Source organism: Lycorma delicatula, chromosome 9, assembly GCF_047948215.1.
Source record: "Lycorma delicatula isolate Av1 chromosome 9, ASM4794821v1, whole genome shotgun sequence".
NCBI classification, from domain to species: Eukaryota; Metazoa; Arthropoda; class Insecta; order Hemiptera; family Fulgoridae; genus Lycorma; species Lycorma delicatula.
The window spans coordinates 39,933,201-39,958,497 of NC_134463.1; the positions used below are offsets into that span (position 1 = coordinate 39,933,201).

Here is a 25,297-nt window from a genome sequence, read left to right on the forward strand (position 1 = left end):
AGTAAACTTACGATCAAGCGGTAAAAAATGTATCTATTTAATAAATATATTTTTTATCGCTAACCAAAGTTTCGATCATTTTTAAATATTCATTTACCTGCTTTATCGTTACCGGTATACGAGTAAGAAAAGAATGAAGTTTATCTTAGAAATTTAAAAATATTTCAGTAGGTTTGTTTGTTGATAGGCAATTTAATTAAAAATGTAATAATACATTTATTTTTATTTTAGAAACATTTACACGTTATTAAGTAAAACTTAATGATTTTAATTTGCGTGAATATTTTAATAAAAACACCGGCTAGTCTGCTCAATTTAATATTTAACTTTTAACATTTATTGTCGGTTATTATTCAAAATAAAAAAAAGGCTGTTGCCGTAGTTATTGTAATATATAAATAACTCATCGATTATATTTTATCCAAATGCGTGTTTTATTACTTAATTTTTAAAAAAAACTTTAAAATTTTGGAATTAATAATAAGTGTTACAAATAAACGAGTTTATTTAATAGAGTTCAAAAAATCCAATGAGGTCAATGATTTCAAAAAGGATTCAAGGAAAAAGGTGTTGGAATTGAGACTGTAGAGCAAGGGAACCCTCAGTATCTCGAGATTTCGCCTAATTAACGTCATATTTTTCTTAGGCGCATTTATTAACAATTGAAAAACAACAATGTTCGTAACAAAACATATTTTGCAAAATCGCACAGCCACCCCAAATAAAATGCTCTAATAAGTCAAATAAAGCCAGTCCAAAAAGTCCTTTATACAGTTGCCGACTAGCAATTTTGACTATACAGCAAAATTGGTAGTCAGGCGGATAAAAAGGTAAATACACAGTATTAAATAAAATTCATTATAAATTCTATAATGTATTTTTTCAAGTAACTGTTATATACGTTTAATATTTTCATAATTCACCTATAGACACTATTTTTAAATTGCTGGATATTTAAGAGACATAATTGCAAATGCAAGAACGCAATAATTATTAATAACAACGCTGCGCGTTTATGATATTGAGATAATTCTCATTACAAATTATACTCAGTTTTGGAATTACACATATTTTTGTGCTGTTTACTGAAATTAATACTTTAAATAATTAAAATATTGTTAGTTATTAAATGTTTTTTTTTCTTTTTTTTTTCTATTAATACCTTAAACTCGGATAAATTTTTTAGACTAATCTTATGAGAAAATCAGTATTTTTAGTGTAATTAACAAAAGAATATTTATTTTCAGGATCTTCTAAAAATTGCAAGCAATAAATTATAAATTACATTAACAACTGTAAATAGTTTATAATTCACTATAAATACACCATTAAAACATTTTAAATTGTTGAAAACTAAGTTTTTTTGTCATTAGGGTGGTTTCTAAGGGTTGCAATGTTATAACACATCATAAATTATGTTTCAGAATATGTAACAATGTTTATTCTACACGTTTAAATAATTTTGAGGTATAAAACACAGCTATAATTTTAACAAATTTTTTCATAAGGGTTGAAATGTTGCAATAAATCATAAATTATATTAAACAGCAAAGGGATATGGACTAATCATGAAATCCTTGAAACGAAAAGCAGAAAGACAATCGTGTAGCGATCTGTCGGGCACGTTTGGATCGTACAAATGATGATAAAACCTTCTTACTGCAATAATAACCGTTGATAAACACAGGCGTGTGCATACAATCTAGAAGCAAAGTCTGTCGTCACAGCGGGTCAGAAAACTGTCAAAGAGACAATTTTCTTTTAATGACAATTTCAATTGCCATTCAGCCATAGATATGATTCAAGAATTCATACAAGATTATCAAAACATACCCTAAAATCTATTTCAAAAAGTGTATTCCAGAACTGCTTCATAAAGTAGAAATGACGTTGAGAGAACATGAACAATGAGAATGAGAATATTTTGAAGAGATTACTTGTAAAATACTGTAAATATTCAAAAACTGTTTTTTTTTTTTTATTGAAAAACACTACTTATTTTTGAAACAAAAACAAAATTATTGATGTAAAAATATAAAAAAAGTAAATTTTTAAAATATTTTTACATTTAAGAATATCTTTAAACAATCATTTGTAATATCTATTATAATTATTATTTGTCCCGTTTTATTTACAATTCAAATTATTATTGTTACACTTTAATAAACTCTGGTAAATTTATTTCAAAAGCAAATCATAATGTAAGAACCCATGCCTAAATCCATCCCCTTTTTTTTTCTTTTGGTTAGGGGAGTAATCCCATTTACAGACAAAGTGTTGGGTTCGCTAACAGGTTCCACAGATGTTATGGCGTATGTAGCCTGCGCCCTACAGACTAAACCTCCACCTCACCAGCCCCCCCCCTCTCGAGGCCGGAAACCGCATTTAAGTATACCAGGTCATGCGTGAGTCTACATCTATTGAGGTTGATCTGCAGTATCCTCATTGTCGGTCAGTTCTGCTACACAAAAGGCTACCCATCCGGTGACCCTCCTTGCCGTATGCTGCGCATCTACCAGATTCTTTGCAGGCTGCCCTGAAGTGCCCTTCTGCCCCGCAGTTATAGCACCTTTTCGACCTGTCAGGGCCCCTGCATTCTACAGTTTTATGCCCAGGCTCCCAGAATCTTTAGCACCTGTCTACTTTCTGTTGCAACTCCACCCTGCAGGTGTGCCATCCTATTAATACTCTTCTGTGCTGGCACAATTTCACTGCCTGTTTCTGTGGAAGCACGATGGTAGCATTCTGCGTGTTTCGGTATGCTGGTCTGACCAATGCAACCAAAACCTCCATAGCTAGCTCATCCACAAGATCACGGGAGAGAAAGCATCTATTTGCATTAGAAAGCAGCACTCTTAGCATGATGTCTGATGTTTACAGCTTCTGGTGATGGCCCAAATCATCACAGTCAAGGCAATTTTTCAGCAAGCCGCATTGCCTCTCTGTGCAGGAGTCAGACAGTGGCTCTCAACGTGTTGCCGTAAGCTGGTCGTAGAGGGGAGACTCACATGAGGACTGCATCACCCACCCCCCTCCAAACAGCCTGTTCCACCTCCTCTTGAGTTGTATCAAGGTCCTTGATGCAAATAGACTGCAATCTGAAGTTTCCACTTCGGTCTATAACCTGGGCTCCTTGAAGAGTTTTCCCCAATCTCTTCTTCACATCCTTGTGTTTCAAGTCAACATCTTGAACTCTATTCCAAGCACTTAGCACTTTCCCTGCGAACAGATAGGAGGATGTCCTCAGCCATGTCATCGCCAATCCCTCCTTTGACCTTATTGAGGAGGTCTGCATAGTTGGTGCCATTTCGACGGACAGTAACAACAGCCATTTTAGGGCCTCTGGGCATGTCCACCTTGGGCGTAGAAATCTCAACCATGTTTAACAATAGAGCAGTCGGTGGCGCCGCCTCCCTCCTGGACCAGTATTTCAAGACTTTCAGAAAATGATCTCAAGCCATGCTGTTAGGCCAAAAAACACCAGCTTACCACCCTCCGCCCGCCGGATCTACGAGAGGGCTTCAAACATATGCCTAATTAAGTCCATGTCCTCATCCTGAACCATAAGTACGTATACCTTCGTGGTATCTGAGCCCTCGTCCTTGTGTAAAAAGATGTCAGTGCTCTGACAGTCTCTGAGCACAGTGCCACCGGGAATGACAGCCTTTGAGTTCAGTCTCCAACACACCCCAGGCACACGACTACAAACCATTGAAGCATAGGTGCTCATAGGCCTTTCCTGACGTCCGCCTTGGAGTACAAGTCCTTATTCCAGTGAGAGCCGGCCACCTCAGCAAGATCTTCAATGTCACCAGACTCAAGAACTCGTTCAATAGCATCATGGGTAATCTTGGACATCTGAGTCTCCTTATCACACCCGTCGCTTTTGCTATTAGTCAGTTCCAAACTGAGGTCAACAAAGTCCTGCGTCAAATACCACACATTCCTAATGAGTCTATATAAATTCTTGCCTGTAAACTGACTATCTGTGAATGACGAAAGAAGTTCATCAGTTGCATCTAGCTAATCCAGACCGTCTTTCTCAAGCTGCATCTTGCCATCAGCTGTAGCACCAGTCCTTTCCATTTTTTAATCTGAGAACTCTCATTTTAACCGGTGTGATAGGCTGCCCCACTCGCTCTGCATCGCAGCATGACTCTTGATCAGTCATGCAAGATTCATCAATAGCTCATTAACAAGTGGCAGCCAATGGCTCCATTCTCCTCAGAATCAACATAGGAAGGGTTCGTAGGTTCAGCCACGCCTGAATCCATTTCTGACATTCCTGAGAAGCCAACCCCGTAGCCTCAAGCATGCCCTTGTCAGTGGTGGCAGGATTTCTATCCAAACCACTAGCTTTAACCTTTCTTGTGAGAGCACTCCTTGTTCTTGTTTTTCAAGACAGGGCACCAGATTTCTTGGTTACTGTATCGTTATTCGGATCAAACATATTAACAAAATATTATGCCAAATGCTCTGAAAAGATCAAACACAATACAAAGTTACAAAAGCAAACAAAAAAGTAAACAAATAAATGAACAGCTGACACTGTTACTAAACGTGTCTTAGCAACTGTAGGCTAGAGTTACACACAAAATAATGCAAGAAATTCAAATATAACGTAAATCACAGGTAAACCCACAAAAATAGGTGTCAAAAGTACAAACTGGATAATTTGTGGACGTGACACAGTACAGAACACAGTTAAAAAAAAAAACCAAAGAAACAGCAAAAATAGCACAAAATAAGTAAAAATAAACTCACTTATACAATAATAGAGAGCAAACACGGTTATATGAGAGAACTTTTCAGGACCTGAAAAATCCATCCCTTCTTTCTTTTTTCCTGTTTAGCTACCGGTAATTAGCTTTCAGATAATACTTCAGAGGGTGAATGAGGATGATATATATGAGTGTAAATGAAGTGCAGTCTTGTACAGTCTCAGTTCGACCATTCCTGAGACGTGTGGTTAATTGAAACCCAGCCACTAAAGACCACCGGTATCCACGATCTAGTATTCAAATCCATCCCTGGGTGTCTTAAACATAACCCCACAGTTCATGATGTATCTCAAATTAAATGCTTTTTTCTTATTTCCCGTTCTCCAGAGCCGAACCTACAATTAAGTATAACTCAGCCTCGGTCTTAATTCTGCCTTGCCTGGGGAACCCCAGAAGGAAGTTTCCCACCAGGATTATGGTCTTGAAATGCTTTTGCCTCAAATAAGGAATACCCAGAGATAGTATTCCCCACCAGGACTATGGTTTTAACTCCCCCCAAAGATGTCGGGTCCGATGTTATTTGAGCTTCCTACTTTTGAGTTCCGAGCTGTTCTTTGGACCTGACATTACCAAGGTATGCCAGCCCTTTCAGCTGGGGCTGCTGTTTAAAAACCAATCCCCCTTCTCAGTATTTTTAGCCCATATGACAGACTTCGAGTAACTGCTGAATGCATTCCAAAGAGCTGGAGTAGTTGCTATGTATGACAGGAGAGTCATATGAACTGAAAAAAAATCTAATATGAATGCACAGATTTTTCTATTGAAATATTAATCAGGTGTGTTTCTTAGATATCATATACAGTCATTTCCCATCTGTATATAAAACAATACATAAATTTTGTTTGATTTTACTGAAAATAAGTGGTTTAAGAGGGGGAAAACACATTGATTATATAACAGTTTCACCATATTGAGACACTTTTATCATCAGAAATACACAGGTATAAAAATAATCAAATAAAGTTATTTTTTTTGGACATCTTAATAAATTTATTTAATATAATGTTTTAAAAATTATGTTTTAATTCATTTAGATCATAACTGCCAAAAAAAAAAATCGCTTGAACTGTCAACTGATATCAGAGTATATAATTAACTATTAAACCAGACAATTATATAGATACAAAAATGAATGACAGCATTACGGGATTTTAAAATGTTTTATTAAATAAATTTAGTTTGATTACAAAAAAATATTTCAGATATTTTCACAAAAAGTAAAATATGGAGTTTTTTTTTTTTTTAATTTAACCTTAAGAAAATTTAATAACCTGTAATTAAAAATCTTAGACTTAATATTTTTACTTTCCTGGCATCATAACTTAAGGGCTATGTTGCAAGAACTTTTGACTGGATAAACCGACTTCGATGAAATTTTGTACAGAGACTCGTGTATATGGGGCAATTTGTTGTTAAATTTTGGGGTCAATATCTCCTGGGGATGGGGTAGATAATTTTTTGGGGCCAATTTTCTCAAAATTTTGCAAACATAACCCACTTAATATTAAGCTTAGTACATGCATGCATACTTTCTTATTTTTTAAAATAATTTTTCCCCAAATTCCATCATCCCCAAAAATTGAAACTTTTTTTAAATTTTCTTTAAACATATAATGATAATTTTACTATAAACTTAAAAAAGAAATCTTAGGTAACTTTTTCATGTATCATTATGTTTCCACTACATAAGAATAAATACCTGATGCCAGGAAAGCACTACATTTTTGTTATCAGCTTTATTAACCTTTGTATTATGTTTTTATTTGAGAGTTTATCTCTGATAAATATGTGTCAGAAGGAGAAAAATGGTTCACTTAAAGAGAGAAAAGTTCATTGATGCACCTTTATTTGATATTTGTACTCATACAGGATGTAAATATTTATATCAGCAATGTTAAATAGCAGTTGCCGTAAAAAATTAACAATAATGCAAGGTAAGGAGTACTACTACATACCTGTTCCTTCCCCCATAAAATAAAATAATTACCCCCCATAATAAATAGTGATATTTTGAAATAAGAAATAGCAAGTGAGGTTTTCTTAAATTAAAATGGTATGAAAATCCCTGGAAATGATTTTGCATTGGAACTTATAATTATGGATGGAGGTTAAGTATTATTAAATTTTAAACACAGAAATGACTTCCAATATTACAAAAATAACTTATCGCTTTTGTGTTCAGTTATTTTCATATTATATAATTTACCAAAAAAATGATTTCTTTATTTCTATATCATTGTTAAATAATTACTAATCTTGCACCTCGGTTAATGACTTTAGTTAACAAGAAGAATATCATAATAATATTATTGTTTTTTTTATTTTAGATATTAATTTTAACTGTTGTAAACTAAAAAATAATACATTTTTATTAGTTTTCAAGTAATTTATTGCTAACTAATATTATATATTGTATCTGACATAAAGTATGAGTTACGTTAAATTTTTGTACTCTTAAAATTTCTAATTCTAGTCAGATTATTGTAATTGTTAATTTATGCCTTTATAATATTGTAATACACGTTGAAAAAAAAAAAAAAAAAAAACATGTAGAATATATGTTAATGATTTTATATGAATAAAATAATATTTTAATAATTCCCAAGCTTCCAAAGTTAATTAATTCCAAAGTTATATCTTAAAAAATATTATTACTGGGGATGAGACATTAGATTCGGTTCATAGTTTTTGAGACAAGAGTTTAAAGAGTGATGTACACACCACTCACTCAACAAGCAGATAATAAAAAACAAATTCTAACAAAGATAAAATGATGGCTACCATGTTTGGGATCGAAAAGAAATTTTGTTGGCAGAATTTATGAACCTGGATTGATAATACTCATTGACAGTTTTTGTGAAATGTTGAATAGCTTAGGAGAACGATACAGAATATGGCAAGGGATTAGTTTTTTTTTTATGACAATGCATAGCCTCACATCGTTAGCATTAATGGTATGCTAAACAAGTTAATAGTGGCAGATTTTTTGCTATCCCACTTACAGCTCTGATTTGGCACCATCTGATTTTCATATGTTCTAAGAATTGAGGAATTGATAAGCTACATAACACTTAAAAAACAATGATGAACTCTTGTATAAAGACAAAGGTAGGTACTTGGTGGCACTGTACTTTGAGCAGGGAATAGACAAGCTGAGGTCATAGTATGACAGTTTGCTCCCAAATTCAATGTCAAGAAGTAACATAATTATCAATGTAACTTTTGTATATACAAAATTTTTTTCAAATTATTTAGTTTATTTTTATTACTCGACTGGAAGTTTATTTACTATAAATAAATTTACTATATGTAGGTAGGTTCCCTTTAGGAAACTCAGGGAAAAGCTGATGTAATTACTAAGGAAGTTTAGAATTCGCCAAATTTTGTAGGTCATCTGTTCTGATTAAGCCTGCTTTTTGAAACATTTTTTGTTAAAATGTGCTACGTAATCCCATGATAGTCATTAAGATGATTGTTGTTAGGAAGTGGTTGTTTATCGTTTGAATATACCAGATTAAGGCATGGATTCTTCATATCATCTCATGTAATGTTCAGAATGCCCTTCGGATTATTGTTATTGTGTGTCATATTCTTGACTGTGCACGTTATATGACTTGTGTCATTAAAACTATTGATATTTTGGCAAAATTTATTTAATTTCCTAAAATCTATTAATCTAATGCTCAAGCTCTTTACATCACTCTCTCTTCCCCTCCCCCCCCTCTCACCACCCAATCCACATTTGGGAATGTAAATAAACTGGTTTTATCAACAAAGAAAGGGTTTCTTAAGACACCAGCTTGCAATACAGTCTATAAAAAAAAAACTGTGAAATGTGCCTTTACCTTTCGAACCAGTAGTTAACTCAGGAAACATGGATTGAAGCTGTAGTGTTTTACAATGAACATTTCAAGGCCATCAAAGGTGTAGTAAACGACTTTGTTGGTGCAGAGGCTTTGACAGTTGTCAGTTCAAGGAAGCATTTAACGATTCTAGTATAAAAAAACATAGCTGTGATTAGCACTCATTTTTTCCACATACCTGCTAGTATTAAAAAACTTGAAACGCAAGTTTGGCGTTGACTGAATTTATTCAATTAATGAATAAAATCTGCAAAATGAACTCCACATTGCCAGAGGTATTCCCTTGTAAACTTTTCCTTGGTTTTCCTTGTAAACACAAAGATTTTGAACCTTTGTGTTAAATTGATAGTTTTATTAATGGGACGGGTGAACTTTTGCTAGAAACAATAAGTGCTAACATAGCACCTAAATTCAAATACTGCCCAGTTACCTCAGTGGATGTGGAATGATTCTTTTCCACTTATAAAAATATTTTGAAGTGATCGAAGGCACAATGTTACTACTGAACATTTGGAACAGTAACTGGTTGTTTACATTTACAAAAGTAACAAAATGTTAAATAATTTTTAATTATCAAATTTATCGATGTTATTCAACTACTTTTTAACTGTATGCTGATTTTGAAATAAAAATTACTATTTTTTTATTTAGTTGCATGTTTTGACACTTTTCATGCATATTTTAAGCTTATTTCAAGCTTTATATGTTACATATAATCCGGTCTCTAATGATTAGACTGCTTTAATATGTTTTAATACATCAAAGTATAACATGGTAATATGGTTTTTTGAACAAATTTTATTTTTATTGAGCCTTGCCTTCAAAATAGTCTTTCTCAACGCAGCAGTGTATTTCAATTTTTTGAAATCATGATGAAATAGACTGATAAAATGATGATTTGGGAGTTATTTGCAACCCACAAAAATTTTGGAATTTGCTTAATCCAATACACAAACTCTGTAATGTCAAACAAACTCTTTCATTTTGATTTAGTTAATTATAATAATTTTTCAAGTAATTGTTTTTCTACAATTTCACAAACTGTAAGCCAAAGAAAGCTTTTTTTATCTAGCGCCAGGCTATACAAAAAAAAAACAACATAATTATGTACATCATCAAAATAATGTCATAATAGGAAGTATGAATCAAAATGTCAAAGAACTAATAAGTTTTTGCTAGTAATTATAATCAGAGAATATAATTAGTTACTAGGTCTAATTTATAATCCAACCAGGCCGGTCTAGTGGTTAACTTGTCATCGCAAATCAGCTGGTTTTGAAGTCGAGAGTTCTAAGTTCAAATCCTAGTAAAGGCAGTTTTTATTTTATATGGATTTGAATACTAGATCGTGGATAATGGTGATTTTTTTGTTGGTTGGATTTCAAGTAACCACACATCTCACTGAAGAAGAGCCTAGTGTATATGAAATAATACAAGATCATATATACTGATTTAATAATGTTTTATTGTAACAAAAAGAATATAAATTATGTTATAATATTTTATCGTAACTAAAAAACGATTTTACCTAATGATTTAAATATAAAATTGTAATTTATATTATAAATATTTAAATAAGTACTTAATCATATATTTTAATTAAAAACAAATAAATATACAACAATTAAAAGGTTACATTTCTTTAAAAGTATAGTAATAAAATAACAAACACTTTCTTAATTCTTTATTTTATAAGTATACCATGTAGTAAAAAATAAATTAACCTATTGTAACTTTGGAAGTTTATAAAAAATTTCTTTTTATTAATTGACTGCATTACATTTTTCTTTTTGTTATTAACATTTCTTAATTTTTTAAGTTTATAATTTTATTTAAAACTTTTGCTACTTGCAATCAAAAATAAAGTAAACATTTGTTCAGAGTTAAATGAAGATTAGAAGATAATCTATGTAGCTAGAAACCATAATTCAAGTTCATCAATATTGTTCAGCCTGTTAGAAGGAGAGTACAAGGTACACAAAGACAAAATTAATATGATAATGCAGTACCATTATATAATCTTCTACCATTAATAATCTTTGGCTAACAATTAATTGTATTTAGATATAAAACAGTAGATCTGACATTTTAATTAAAAATAATAATTATTATTATTAATAAAATATGTATAGTAATGATTTTTTATATTATTCTAATCATTTACTCTCTGGCTTCTATTTCTTTTTTTAATTTTGGAAGTTTAACGAAAAAATCTTGCATTAACTGGTTAACAGCATCAGGATCATCTTGTACAAAATGTGTTGCATCTTTTATTATTTCAATTGAGAGATTTGGTATTATACGGTCAGTACCTATAATACTATCCACATGTATTGCTATATCTTTTTCACCAAATAATAATAATCCTGGCGGTAAATTTTTATCATCTTTTGGTATGGATTTTAAAAAGTTTTTATCTGGCATTAAATTTAGCATTAAATTTGCTCTGTAGTAATTTATTGGTGGTGTCAGTGCTCCTGAAAAAAAAAAACAAGTTAATAACTTTATACATTTTTTATTTTAATTTTCTCATTTAATTGCAACTGATACACAATTGTGTAATATTGGGATTGAGGAAAATATTTCTTTGTATTTTCCCAGTAGGATGGCTTTAGGATCGTATAACTTTGGTAATATTAATCATATTTGTTAACACTTACATGCTTTTGAAAGGTGACATCTCTGAGTATTTTTAGTAAGTTTATGAGTATTGGAAAGTGTCCAACTGGAATTCATCACCTCCCACTCAAATGACATTGAGAAATTATAGAATGTATGTCAGCCCCATTAGTTCAACAATTATGCTGGTACAAATATATGTCTCCGTTATACATGTGAGACCGTCAAGTGTCAAAATAAATAGATTTTTTTGACAAGTCAATTAAGATTCAAAACAAAACCTTAAAGAAATATTTATCAATTGATTTCTATTTCCTATATTAGCAAATCCCATCTCATTTGTTTAGTTATCAAAAACCATTCTGTATAATAAATTTTCTGTTAAAGATTCTGAATAAAGTTTTCTTTCCCAAAAGTAAGCGCACTACATAAAGAAAGGCTTTTGGGTGTTCTAATGGTATGAATGGGGGATGATGAAGTATAATTGATTGGGTTATTTTTTATACATTATTTATTAGTACTTTACACATTATTTGTTCCAAACTTTTTTATGGCTGTGATATATGAAAACTAGAGTCAGAATTATGAGAGTAATAGTGTTCACTACACTGTTAGTTCTTGATGTAAATGAAGTGAAGATTTCAATTATAGACTTATAGGGTTGAACATCACCAGCGTTTCAAAAAGCTTGAAATGCTGGTATGCAACAGTATATAAACTTATTAAAAAAGGCAACGGGAAATCGCTTTGCAGGTAACCATGCACTAGTAAACCTAAAATTAGAGTTTGATATCTTGAGAGTGGCATGTCAGTTTTGTGACTGATTTTATCACATGTCAGATTACCTACAACCATTACACATGATTATGACACCTACCACACATTTTTAAACTGTTACTATCATTTAGGATATATTTTAGTTATCTATGGAATGAATTATTTTGTCTATTTATTGTTCTTTTAATGACCATCAAGAAAAACAAAAGTAAGTCAAAAGTCACTAGATAAAACAACAAAATGAGCTGACTTTTACTGTAATGAAGGTGAAGTCTTCATTAAAAAATTGAGAAGTGAATGGAGCATAATCTACAGCAGAAAATCCACAGTAGGGAAAGCTTAAAATATGCGAGTAAAAAAACACTTTTAGATAATTCTGATAAATGTATAAAGAAATATTGTCCTGTTTTTTAGTAAAAAAAATGTTACGCCTCCTGTTCAAAAAACGTTAACTAATTGTTAAAATAAAGAAACAGTTAAAATTGGAAATGGAGTTATTTACTCTTTGAGTTCAAGTTATTTAATTGAAAGACCTCAGTATCAGCTGTTTTTGGGTATATTTTTTTTTTTCTAAAAACTGATAATTTACTTAAAAGCATAATTCTCAAATAGAATTTAATTTTGAAACTTCTTTTTTGAATTCAGATAATACAAAGTACAGCTGTAAATAAGATATTAAATACATTTTTTGAAAAATTAAAAAAGAATTGAAAATAATTTAGTAATATTTTGTAATTCCTTGTAGAAAGTAACCCTATCATCATCTATACCAAGTTCAGATTTCTTATCACTTTATTCTTTATTTAATTTACCCAAAATCACATTATCACAATAGCAATATTTTCCGTTACTTTTCACTAAAGTTTGAGCGTATATACTATCTATTGTTAATCATGTGCTCTACAACTAGTATTGAATAATATCTAAAAACTTTCAGAGGTATAATGTTATGACAGAATTGATTACAAACCAAATACATGCGTCTCAAATAATTGTTTATCAAAATACTGTTAGTCTAACATTATGACCACACAAGTTGTTAATTTAAATATTAAAAAGTGTAAAATTTAAATATGAAATATAAAAATAAGTTAACTAAAAATTAAAAATAAAAAACTGAAAAGTTAACTGAATTGTTACACGACATTACAATATTACATTCTTTGGTTTTTTGGTTTTGTCTGTCCTCAGTAATAGTAATAATGGCAATAAACAGGAATCAGATAATGAGTTACCTTGCCTATTTTAAAATACAATTAAAAAATAATTTACTTCATTAACTGCAATTAATTATTTTTAGTAAGACATGCATTATGTATATTGTTTTATAATCAGTACTCATATGTCAGAACTGAATCAACTTTCTAAATGTACAATATAAAAAATAAGATTTGTTAATGCTGATATTTTTAATAAGAACATCTTTTATTCATGCCAGATCATAAACCATATTCCTCCCATGCAAACAAAGCTTAGTCCAATACAGTATTCAGTATTCAATTGTGACAAAGTTTAACAAGTATGAGTGGCATCTGAAATGAAATGCACACTGGAATGTATCAGAAGAACAAAATTTCATATAAAGTGACACAGGTGTTGCCATCTTTTAGTTTCATTCCCCTGCTAACATTACAAAACTTGTTTACTTATGTCCTCATATTCTGTCAGTCACCATTATTATAGAATCAAGTATACCTGCTATGTTAATGCATCCTAATATATAGAGAATGAATTTTTAATGGCAGAAAAAATGAACATTAGTGACATTCATTGTCATCTAAAATGTTATTTACATTGATGAAACTGTTGACCGAAGTCTTTCAGCAGGCGAATAGTAGAATTTTGTACATTAAAAGCTGATAAAGCGAATATAGAGGATGAACCTCACCATGGTCCATTAGTTTTTATGACTGATGAGAAACACCAAAAAAAGGTGAATAAATGAATTTAAAATGATGCAAACTCATAGAAAGGAACAAACAACAAAAGGAATGTTAAGAACCGTTTCTGAAAAATATCATGACTTCCTTTTCAATATTGTAATGGGAAATGAAACTTGGGTACATCTTTATAACCCAGAAGAAAAACAGCAGAGCATATGGAATACTGGCATTCTGGTTCACCACAATAAAACAATTCAAAACATAATCCTCTGCAATAAAATTTTGTAAATTCTGAACATGTGTATGTGACTTACTTACTGTTACTATTTGGAAACCAGTTTGAAAGTAAATTCCCTTCAATAGATTATGACATTAAGACCCTTTAGGAGACCACAGAAGCAATAATACTACAATACAACACTGCTTGGTCAAACACAACACACTCAACAGTCAAGATTCTTGTGAAGCTAAAATTTGAACCTATTCCTTTCTATCCATACTCAGCAGATTTCTTTCCTCATGATCTTTCTTATTTCTGCAATTAAAGAGAAATATTATTCATTTCATCATCGAAGATGAGTCATGGATCAAGGAAAGACTTCCAGCATTCTTCATTGACAAAATGAGCAAACTAGTTCACCATTGGGAGAAATGTGTAGTTGTAAGTGGTGATTGTTTAGAAAAATAAATGTAAGTTTTTGTAGCAAATGAAATGTGATTTTAAGCCATAATTGTTCCATTTGACTTTTCTTTTTATTTACGAGTGTGTGTTACATTTCCGCCATCCCTCATATGAATAATAAAAATAAATTATTACCAGGTTTAGCAAAAGTAAAACGGTAAGCTTCTTTATCCTCTTCATTGTATGGTGACACTTTTTTCTTAGTATAGAATATTACATTTAGAAATCTTAAATCTCTCAACTGTATAAATAACTCTGGCAAATATGGTATTTGAAAGAAAAAAAAGTACCTGTAAACAATAATAAAATTATTTTCATGTAATCTAAATTGCTGTTAAAATAATTTTTTTTATATTTATGTCTTAAAACTTATAGGTTTTATTCTAATTATAATGTAATTTTTTTATTTAGTATAGAATAACTTAACAATTTAAATAGTCTGGTCGATATTCTAAGAATCTTTACAAATTAAACACATTTTTTTTTTTTTGAATGGGAGGATGTATTTATAAAGAAATTTATTTATAAAGAAAGAAGAAGTATGTCAGGGAAGTTATTCTGAACCCTTTGATTTCTAACTTTATATGTAAAAGAAGTGGCACAGGAATTGAAGGACAAATTTAAGATTGCAATAGTTATCCAAAGACAAAAAAAGCTGTTCAGATTTTCTCATGACTATGTTTTTTGGTAGAAATAAAAAATGAGTCTGAAGAAATACTAGATGGCATTGATTTAATGCTAATAAAGAAATTCAGTATGAAAATAAACAAGAATAATATAAAAGTAATTTAATATGATGAAAAGCAACATGATGAATTATATGTTAAGATAAATATAATATATTTATCTTACAATAGAAATTACAATTTTGTTAATCAGTTATTAAAAATAACAAGGATCGAAGTAAAGCAGAAATCAAAAGCAATTTGCATAAACAAGAAAAGCTTTAATGCAGACAAAACTCAAGTCTCTTAACAATTATTTTAAAATATGGAGAACTGGTGGGAAAGATTCTGATGTGGTTTTTCACCTTTGTATAGAACATTTCTTAAGGAAGGTTTAGGTATGTGAAAAGAGGAAAATCTTCAACTTTATATATACAGTGTTTCCAAAATGATGGGCTGGCTGTACTTTTTCGGATTCTACTTGTAAAACTAAACAAAAAATATCCTTAGGAAAAATGGCAATTTCTCCTTCGTTCTCCCTGTGTCCACCATTTTATTATTTTTATATTAAAATTTGTATCTCAAGTTCAAATAGTTTAAAGTTCGAATAAATTTTTAAACTAACAAAAAATCATGACTTAAATACCGTCGCAAATTACAAAATGGTGGCCATGTTTATTTTCAATCCGTTATATCTCTATAAATATTAGTTTTTTCAAAATGTATGTTTCTGCTAAAATATTAAGCTTTTTATTTTCAACAAAATGACATTATTTTTTTTTTTAGATCGGTTAACAAAGAGCCGAGTTATGGTGGGAAATTAATGTTGTAATTTTGTGTCTGTTTTAGTGTCCTCCACTTTGTGTTCAATTTGATTAAATATTCTTTTTATTTGTTGTTAATTCTAGTATTGTAAATTAGTATCAAATTATTTAATATTAAATTTTATTGTGAGAAAATTATTACTTAATTTGATACTAGAGTTAACAATAAATAAAAACAATTAATATTTAATCAAATTGAATGCAAAGTGGAGCTCATGAAAATTACAACATTAATTTAAATACATCAATTTTCGCCATATCTTGACTATTTGTTATCACATTTTAAAACATAAAACTTCATTTTCTTCAAAATAAAAGGCTTTATATTTTAGCAAATTTTGATAAAACTAATATTTATGGAGAAATATGGGATTGAAAAATAAACACGGCTGCCATTTTGTAAATTGCAAAGGTATATAAGTCATAATTTTTTGCTAATTTTATAACTATTACCAAGACGTTTACCATATCACTAATGTGTTCCTCTATCCGAACTTGAGATATAAATTTTTATATAAAAATAATAAAATGACGGACAGGGAGAGAATGAAGGAGAAACTGCCATTTTTCCTAAGGATATTTTTTGTTTGGTTTTAAAAGCAGTATCTGAAACAGTATAGCCATCCTGCCATTTTAGAAACATTTTGCATATGAGTTTCAAATTTTTACTTTTTAAAATAGGTTCTCTGACTCAAAAGATTAGACAAAATGTATATTCCATAAATTATGTTACAGAATAAGTTAAAAAAACTAATTTGATTCCTTAGCAAAATATTGTATTTGCAGGCTCGGCTAGTGTGCAAGAACAAACTATATTGTACCAACTTTAAGAACTATTTGAAAGAAGATATTTTTCTGTAATAAAGAAAAGAGGCTTTGCACCTGGACGCAGCAGTTAGACGCAATACATCAATGGATTAGAAAGAATTCTTAAAAATGTTATATATAATATAGTATTTAATGGTTGGAAGACCCTGGTTAATAGGAAAAACAAAAAGAAAAAGACGTGTAATGTGGTGTTACAGGAAGTAGTAATTGAAAATTAGATGGGTTGATAAAGTATGTAATAGAGAGATCTTAAGATGAATGAGAGGAGAGAAGAGAAACTTTGTTAGAATCTTCTAAACATTCAAGTCAGATTGTTAGGGTGTATTTACTACAAAAAGAAAATGCTTATATTCAATATAACATATCTATCTTATTAACAATTTATTGAGAAATATTAAGGTTTACCCCATATTATAAACTTTAAACCTTTTTTCTGTATAATTATAGTTTCAATCTGTGCGTATTTCATGAAATTCTGTAACAGTTGCAATAAATCACTCTACAAAGGACTCCATTTTCATAAAGCATCTTCACAACCTGTTTAAAGGAAATCAATTGATTTCCTTTAAAACTGCTATAATTTCAGAGATAAATGAGATTTCATTTCATAAATGAGTACCGTTTTAATTAAATATAGAACACTACACAGACCTTATATTTTTAGTTCAAATTTTTCATTGTAGGGAATTATGAATCAAATTTTATTCTTTCAAGTTAGTGACTGATTAATACTATACTTAATTATGTTATTAAAAAATTACCACTGAACTAAAACAAGGAAGAGTATCATATCAAATCAGTCAAATGACTGATAACTTAATGATAAATAAATACAATATTTAATAATGTTTTGCTTAAACTCTTTTTAACAAATTTTTAGGCTTATTTTAATCATTTTGTGTCTGGATGACCACTTCTAAATTCACATTTCAGGGAATGGATGGTAGTGTTAAACTTACCATATTAATATCCAATACGATTTTTGCAGGATCTTCAGTTGGTATTGAATTCTATAAATACATTAAAACCTATTCATTTTATAATTTGTCAATTTGGTTGTGAATATCAACTATTGGATATTAATATGGTAAGTTTAACTTATCTAATTACTGGTGGTTTATATTTGATACGCTAGAATCAAACATCATATGATCCAAGGATCATATGATGCTCACATGATCTGAGGGACCGTCTGCTATTCGCAGTGAGACTTAGAAAAAAGTGGTGTCCTCTGACCTTAGCATGCTGTGTGCAAGGGTTACATCTGGTTAGGAAACAGTACCATATCTGCAGTAGCATCAATGATGTGGTTGTGGAATACCACAAGCGCATGGTAGATGTACCAGCAAGTACATGGAAAATATGTTCATGCCATCAAGGAAGCCAAACTCAAATGTTGGCAAGACATGTGCCAAATGTATATAATCAAATGTTGACTACATGCGCGAGATGCAGGGTAGGCAGCCCCTGGCAGCTTGTGAAATCATATTACCGGCCAAAGCCATTGCACATTCTGTCTAGTGTCTGATGTGGGTTTGGTGGCCAAGACCACATTTTAATACCTGTGGCAACTTACCAGGCATTTCTGGATACTCTATTTCCAGATGCTCTGAAGGGTGAAGCAGAATCGGCGTTAGGGTGGGTGGACACCCTTTCCTGACATGCAGGCTGTGGATTCTGTTGATACAGACTGGGTGATTTCTCTAATGGCAATGAGAAATTTACTAGGATTGACCAACTTGACCCAGATTTTTTCACCATCTTTTGCTTGTCATAAGAGAGTCACTTGGTAGATTGTTCTCAGGGTGCCTTACCTGGGGTTGCTTTCTCACTTGTTGGAAGCTGGTTATGTTGAGGGTGCTCTTAAAACCTGGAAGGGATCCTAGTGAGGTCAGCAGTTATCAACCCATCAGCCTCTTGCTGGCTCTCGGTAAGTTGCTGGTAAGGCTGGTTGTGGAACGGCTCCAGGGAAGCATCGATATGAATGGAAAGCATTGATATGATCACTTCCTTCCTTGTGTTGGAGTTCTAGCCTCTATGAGTTTTGGAATGTCGCAATGTTCCTGAAGCCCTGCAGGTCGTGGTCCGAGACTATTTATCTATCTGCATGGCTCTGTTCACAAAGACGCATGCCTAGTTGTGGAAAAATTTGTAACCAGGGGAAGCCCACAAGGTTTCATTCTAATCCCCTGCTGTGGAACCTGATTTTTGACGGATTTCTCAGACTGACATTCCCAGAACGGGTCACGGCCCAGGCTTTCACCGATGACTGTCTATTTCAGTTCATGGTAAAAAAAATTAATGACCACAACTGGAAGAAAGAGTGCAGGTGGCCTTGTCAGCTGCAGAAGGCTGAATGGACAATCAAAATTTAAAAAGTTTCTGTGCCAAGACAAAGTATATGCTTCTGAAGGGAGCAGACAAATTACCATACAGTCGAAACCCCCACATTAAATATAAAGTCTGTGTAATCAGTCAAGTTAGGGTTCAAAATTACCTAGGTGTTTTGTTTGACGAAATGTTGCTGTTTAGGCACATATTAAACAAGTAGTGGTGGATGCCGTCTCTGTAATGCACAAGCTTAGAAGGATTGGTCAAAAGGATTATGGGCTGTCGGGCCGTTAATTGTACATGGTGAATTGTGGTGTCTTCAAGAGTATCATCACTTTGCTATTTTTGTTATTGTTTTAATTTAAAAAAATTACATCAGAACAATGTAATTTTTTTAAATTTGCTTCAGAAAATTCCTAAATAATTTTTTGCGATATCTGAAAAATTACGTTTTTGGAATATGCTATGTTGGATTTTAGCGTACTAATTTCATATCATATCGAAAATTCATTTTACTTTTTTTTGGACTTGCGAGTAACTGATAAATTTTAACTTTTTACTTATTCAGGAACTGGATAATCTGTAATGAATGAGTCAGTGACGGTTGTCAAATTTATATAGTTCAACTTTTTTTTTCTTTAATTATATTGAAATGATAAAAAAAATACCATATTATTTTTTCAATTACATAAAAATTATATTAAAAAAATTATATTAAAGCCTAACTCATAAGCCTACCATAATTTCCATTATTCTATTCAAATGTATACTACCTATTATTGGTCTTCCATATCCCTAGTATGGATTCAGTGAGTGTGAAAACCATTATGCACGAGACACTCTGGACTGGAAAGAAAGGATACTGAATGTAGATGAGATGTGGAGAAATTGTCTAACTGAAGCAGAACTGGAAATGAGATTAACAGTGGTATGGATATTAGGGCTTCAAGCTTTCCATTAGGCATCCATCCGATCAAATATTTTATGAAAGTTTGGGTTTCTGGATGGGGCTAAAATACAATATACTAGCATTTTTTTTCACTGTATAGGCATGAAAATTAAAAGTGGTAGTGTGGTATAGAAAATAGTCAAAGTATTTGAAAAATTTCAAATCTGAAGCAGATTACAATCCAAAATATCAGATGGAATACAGATATATTTCCAAACCATTTTAAAAATATTTTGGAAAAGAAAGGATTGTAGACATGCTTCAATCTAGTTGAATAGCAAATAAAAAAAATTAATTCTAATATATAATTACATCTAGTTATATTACCATGACATCCTTAATTGTGTAAAACTAGTTGAAATAAATTTTCTAAATATAATGGGATGTGGTGCATTCATTATTACATAACTGTCTACCATTTGACTGTAAATCATGACAAAGAACCATGCAATTATGCCACCCCAATCATGAGCTACTATTGTGGCTTTTTCACGTCCTGAAATGATTGAAATACAAAAATATTTAGTATTAGTTTCTAAAAAAAAAAAAAAACAAAACAAAAAACACACAAATAAAACAATTAAATATTAGATGTCACAGACCATTATATAACAAATTTTTTATGTTGTTGTTTTATTAATAAAGCTCAAAAGGAAAAACTTTGCTTTTATAAAACAGAAAAAAAAGTTTTTCCAAAAAGTAACACCAAATATTTTAATATTGCTTCCTGAAGTTATGTTCATTAATTAATTAAAATAAAATAGAAACCAAAGAATGTAGTTTTATGAAATTGCTAAAAGTAGATATAAATTACATCTTTATATGTAATCAATGATTTAGAAATCAAAAGCATAATTTCAAACATGTTATAGGTGTTAATTATTACAACCGTAATGGTTGTAGATGACCTAATGTGAGTTACAATTCATTCTGAGAATTACATAAGCATTCTCAAAAATAATAAGCATCCCATGTCGGCCATGTCCCATGTCTTACTAACGAAAGTAAGATAAGAAGTTATTTCCTGTAATCTGCTTCATTAATTAAATGTATGGCTGCATATCAACATGCCAAGTTTTACAGACATTTATATGACATTCCGCTCTATGAATGAAACTTTCTCTGTTCATTGTAGGGACTGGCTATGTAATGAACATCATGATTAAGAGAGAGACTTAGATTGGTGCTTTTTGTATGTCATGTACTTACTTTATAGTGGATGGGCCATATATAAACTTGGTCTCAGCCATCTGACACAATATGTGTCAGAAGATAAAGTGTCAGTTGAAAGAAGTCTTTTTTAAGCCTTATTTAAATATTGACTTTTACAAGTCATGAGGTTAAAAACAGCTACCAACAATTTATTAACCCTGGTCCTGAGTAAGTTCTGGTCCAGAGTATGCTACTCTGATAGCAGATTGTCTTTCTTAATTCCAGCCTGGCAATATTTTAAGTAAAGATATAGCCAAAATTGATAAACTCCAATTTTTGAAGTCAGGCTTTTATTTGAATTTTAATATATTTGTTGTTTTTCATTTGTATAAGGGAGCTTTTACATTCCCTTCTTGATTAGTTCTACTTTATTTATAAATTATTTACAATCTGATTCAAACCTGATACAAAAACCATGAAAGCATCCTGACATTGATTATACATTTTGTTAAGTTACGATAATTTTATATTACTGTTACTGTTCATTAATACTTGTTATTTGTAGGTAATTATAATTTTAGGATCCTATTAGAAGCATCCAACTTTTAAATTCTAGCAGTAAATGTAATATAAGTGCTGTCATGTTACTTAGATATTATAGTAATTCAAAAAAAATAAATAAATAAAAAATATATATTTACCTAAAGCATTAATAAGATTTTTTACATCTTCAACAAGGTATTTTATCTGATAATACTTTCTTCCAGCTGGTTTCTCAGAATCACCATATCCCCGTAGATCTGGTGCAATTATCCTATGCAGTTAAATTTAATTAAATGTTAATAAAAATACCATTGTGCATTGTTAAATATTTTAAAAAAAGGCCTATCGACTTAGTCTAATGGAAAATTAATTTTTCCAAATCAGTTGTTAACAGCTGATTATCAAAGCCGATGGTTCTAAGGTTCAAATCCTAATAAAGTAAATTGCTTTTATATGGATTTGAATACTAGACAGATTACTGGTGTACTTCAGTGGTTGGAGTACAATTAACCACATGTCTCAGGAATGGTCGACCTGAGTCTGTACAAGATTTCACCTCATTTACAAATAATACATATCATCCTCATCTCACTGGGCCATGGGGAGGGTTTGCTTATTGTTCACTAGTTGAACAGATATACACATTAGAAAAATAAAAAAATATTTAAATAGCAATATTAAATTAATCATATTAACAATTTTTTTCTACCTTTACAATTTGTTCTTCATGTTACAGTCACAATAAAGGAAAAACTCTTACAGTAGCTAATGTTCTTTAACTAACTATAATTAAGCATTGAGCTGTTTCTAATTGTATCTTTACAATTATTAATGTTGCTCTTAAATAGTAGTATAGCTGTGGTTATTAAATGCTAATAAAACCAACAGCATGTGGTGAATCTGCACCTGACATTGTTTAATTTTGCTAAGATACATGAATCAGTTTATTAAACAAACATGGCTTCAACAACTGACAAAATCAAAAAAGGTGGAGGTAGATTTCACCAGTGCAAATAGGGGATACAAAAGATTTCCATCTTAAAGTAACGAAAAACTTCAAATTTACTCAACACGACAATGGTTGCATGAGAAAAAAAGTTTCTCATGTTTAGCATACAAGACCCATCTTCTTACAATTCCAGAAAAATTTTGTTCATACCTTACCGTAAGGGTTGGTCATATCAAAAATTGTTTCAGACAAAAGTTTTAGGTAATGTTTGGATCACTTTAAACTGATTCGATGCTGTGCCTATTAAAGGAAGTATGATTTTTTGTCTACAAAAACCCATTTTTCCACCCCCTGGGCCAATGGTTGGTTATATCAAAAAACATTCCTTATTAAATAGCTATTAGTAATTTTAAATGATGGTTGGCAATCTTGGGAAGTGTTAGTCAGCTGGTCGATTAATATTTACATAAACATAACCTCTAAAGTCTTCTAATACCAAAGTCAACACTCTCTCTGGCCACCCAGACCTGTGCTTGTCAGCCATGCTTTTGCCGCCATTTTAAAATTGTTCCACTTATGCGTAAAAAGTCACACAGTTCATGCAACTACTGCTGTATTGTTTGTTCATCTGAGGGAATATTTCTGATGGTTGTACACTTTCTGAAAGTAAAAATTGGATCACAGAACGCTGTTCTTAAAAAGTAGATAGGCCATCATAACTAAGACTTTAGAGATTATGTTTATGTAAATATTAATCGACCAGCTGACTAACACTTCCCAAGATTGCCAACCATAGTTATTAACTAATAGGTATTAATAGGTATTAAATAGCTATTTAAGCTAATCAAATACAGAGATTAGGGAGAAATGGGTAAAAAAGAGTTTTGTGCAGTGACCAAACATTACTTTTTGAAAGGCAAAACATCACAGAAAATAAGCCAATCTGGATAATATAATAATAATAATAATAATTATGGCGAGTCAGCTCAATGATTAGTTGATCAGGAAACATTTTACAAGTAGTTTGGTTATTATTGGAAAGCTGATATGAGCACAAATGAAGGTAAATATCAACAACCTGTTGAGGTTGCAACTGCAGAAACAACTGAAATGGAGATGGAGGATAAAAACTTGAAAATACATGAGATAACTAAAAAAACAGACATATAAAATAAATAGATGCATCATATTTTAAATGGAACCCTAAAACCAAAGAACAGCCAATACAATGAGTTGTTACAGTCAAGGAACTTACTCCAAAGAAGATGGAAGCTGTTCCACCAGCAGGAAACATGATATCCATTACCTTAACGATTGCTCATGACTTGATCTTAATTGAACAAGAGAAAAACACAGAAAGAAACAGGTAAACAGAAAAAGAGAGAAATTGTCTGGTAGAGAGTAAAATGATGACTGGACAATATCCATCCTTTGGCTGAACTATTTAAATAAAAAAATGATAAAATTTGATAAAAAGGAAAATTCTTTTTTACCAAGGTAATGCTCCAGCTCACTCTTCTGTGACTGCAATAGCAAAATTGATTTTGTAACAAAATTCTTGTGATTTCTCCTATTTGCCAGACCTAGCCCCTTTGAACTATTATCTGTTCCCAAAAATAAAGAATTTACTACCTGATAAGAGAGCTACAAGAAATGAAGTTATTGCCAAATCATTAGCATATTCAGAAAACTTACATAAGCCACATTAAAATGGTGGAATTGAAAAACTTTAGTATCAATAAACTGTGTATAAACTTGAAAAGAGGTTATGTTAAAAAAGTCAAAGTGATCTTTATTTTGGCACAGACACCTTAATTGTGTAAAAACATTTCTGTATTTAATGTTACATAATTTGGATTCATATAATAATACAATATTATTGTTTTGTGGCTGAGCACATATTCAATTCTATTCTTCATGTTCATAATCGATTCTATAGTCTTAATGAATTCAGTACACTTATTCAGAATGAGAACTTATCTTTTTTACAATAATTATTACATTACATATTATCACACATCTGTTTTATACCTATTAGAATCATATTCTTATATTAAATAATTTCATAAATATTTATCTTTTATACAAGTTAAAATTGATTTTTAAATTAATAATTAGATTAATTAACAATTACTATAAGAATCCTCTACAAATTGCTTTTTCAGTAATGTTTTCGTATTGCTTTGCTATACGTTCAGCTGGATTTAAAAAAAACTTATAAGATTGTAGATTAGAGTGTAAATTCACAAATACAGGGAGAGAATTTTTTTTCTCTTAAACATAACTTATTAATTTAGAAAACTGTAATGCACTAAATATACCATTAAACAGGTAATTAACTAATTAAAATTCACAAGTCTAAATTGTAGAATTAAAAATTATACACACACAAATGCATTTTTAATTACATTAGATTAGTATAAATCTTTTGGGAGTATTAGTTTGTAGTTT

General features: G+C 30.8%; 1 protein-coding gene across 1 annotated transcript; it reads right to left on the minus strand.

The window, feature by feature from the left end:
* Nucleotides 1–10,484: 10,484 nt before the first annotated feature.
* Nucleotides 10,485–23,390, minus strand: LOC142330642 (epoxide hydrolase 4-like). The gene is made up of 5 exons (XM_075376086.1): nt 23,374–23,390; nt 22,056–22,168; nt 20,530–20,698; nt 14,741–14,895; nt 10,485–11,121 (listed from the first exon to the last, which is right to left on the minus strand). Exons 1-5 carry the CDS (start codon nt 23,388–23,390, stop codon nt 10,805–10,807), a joined length of 771 nt encoding a protein of 256 aa, XP_075232201.1. The 3' UTR covers nt 10,485–10,804.
* Nucleotides 23,391–25,297: the final 1,907 nt, after the last annotated feature.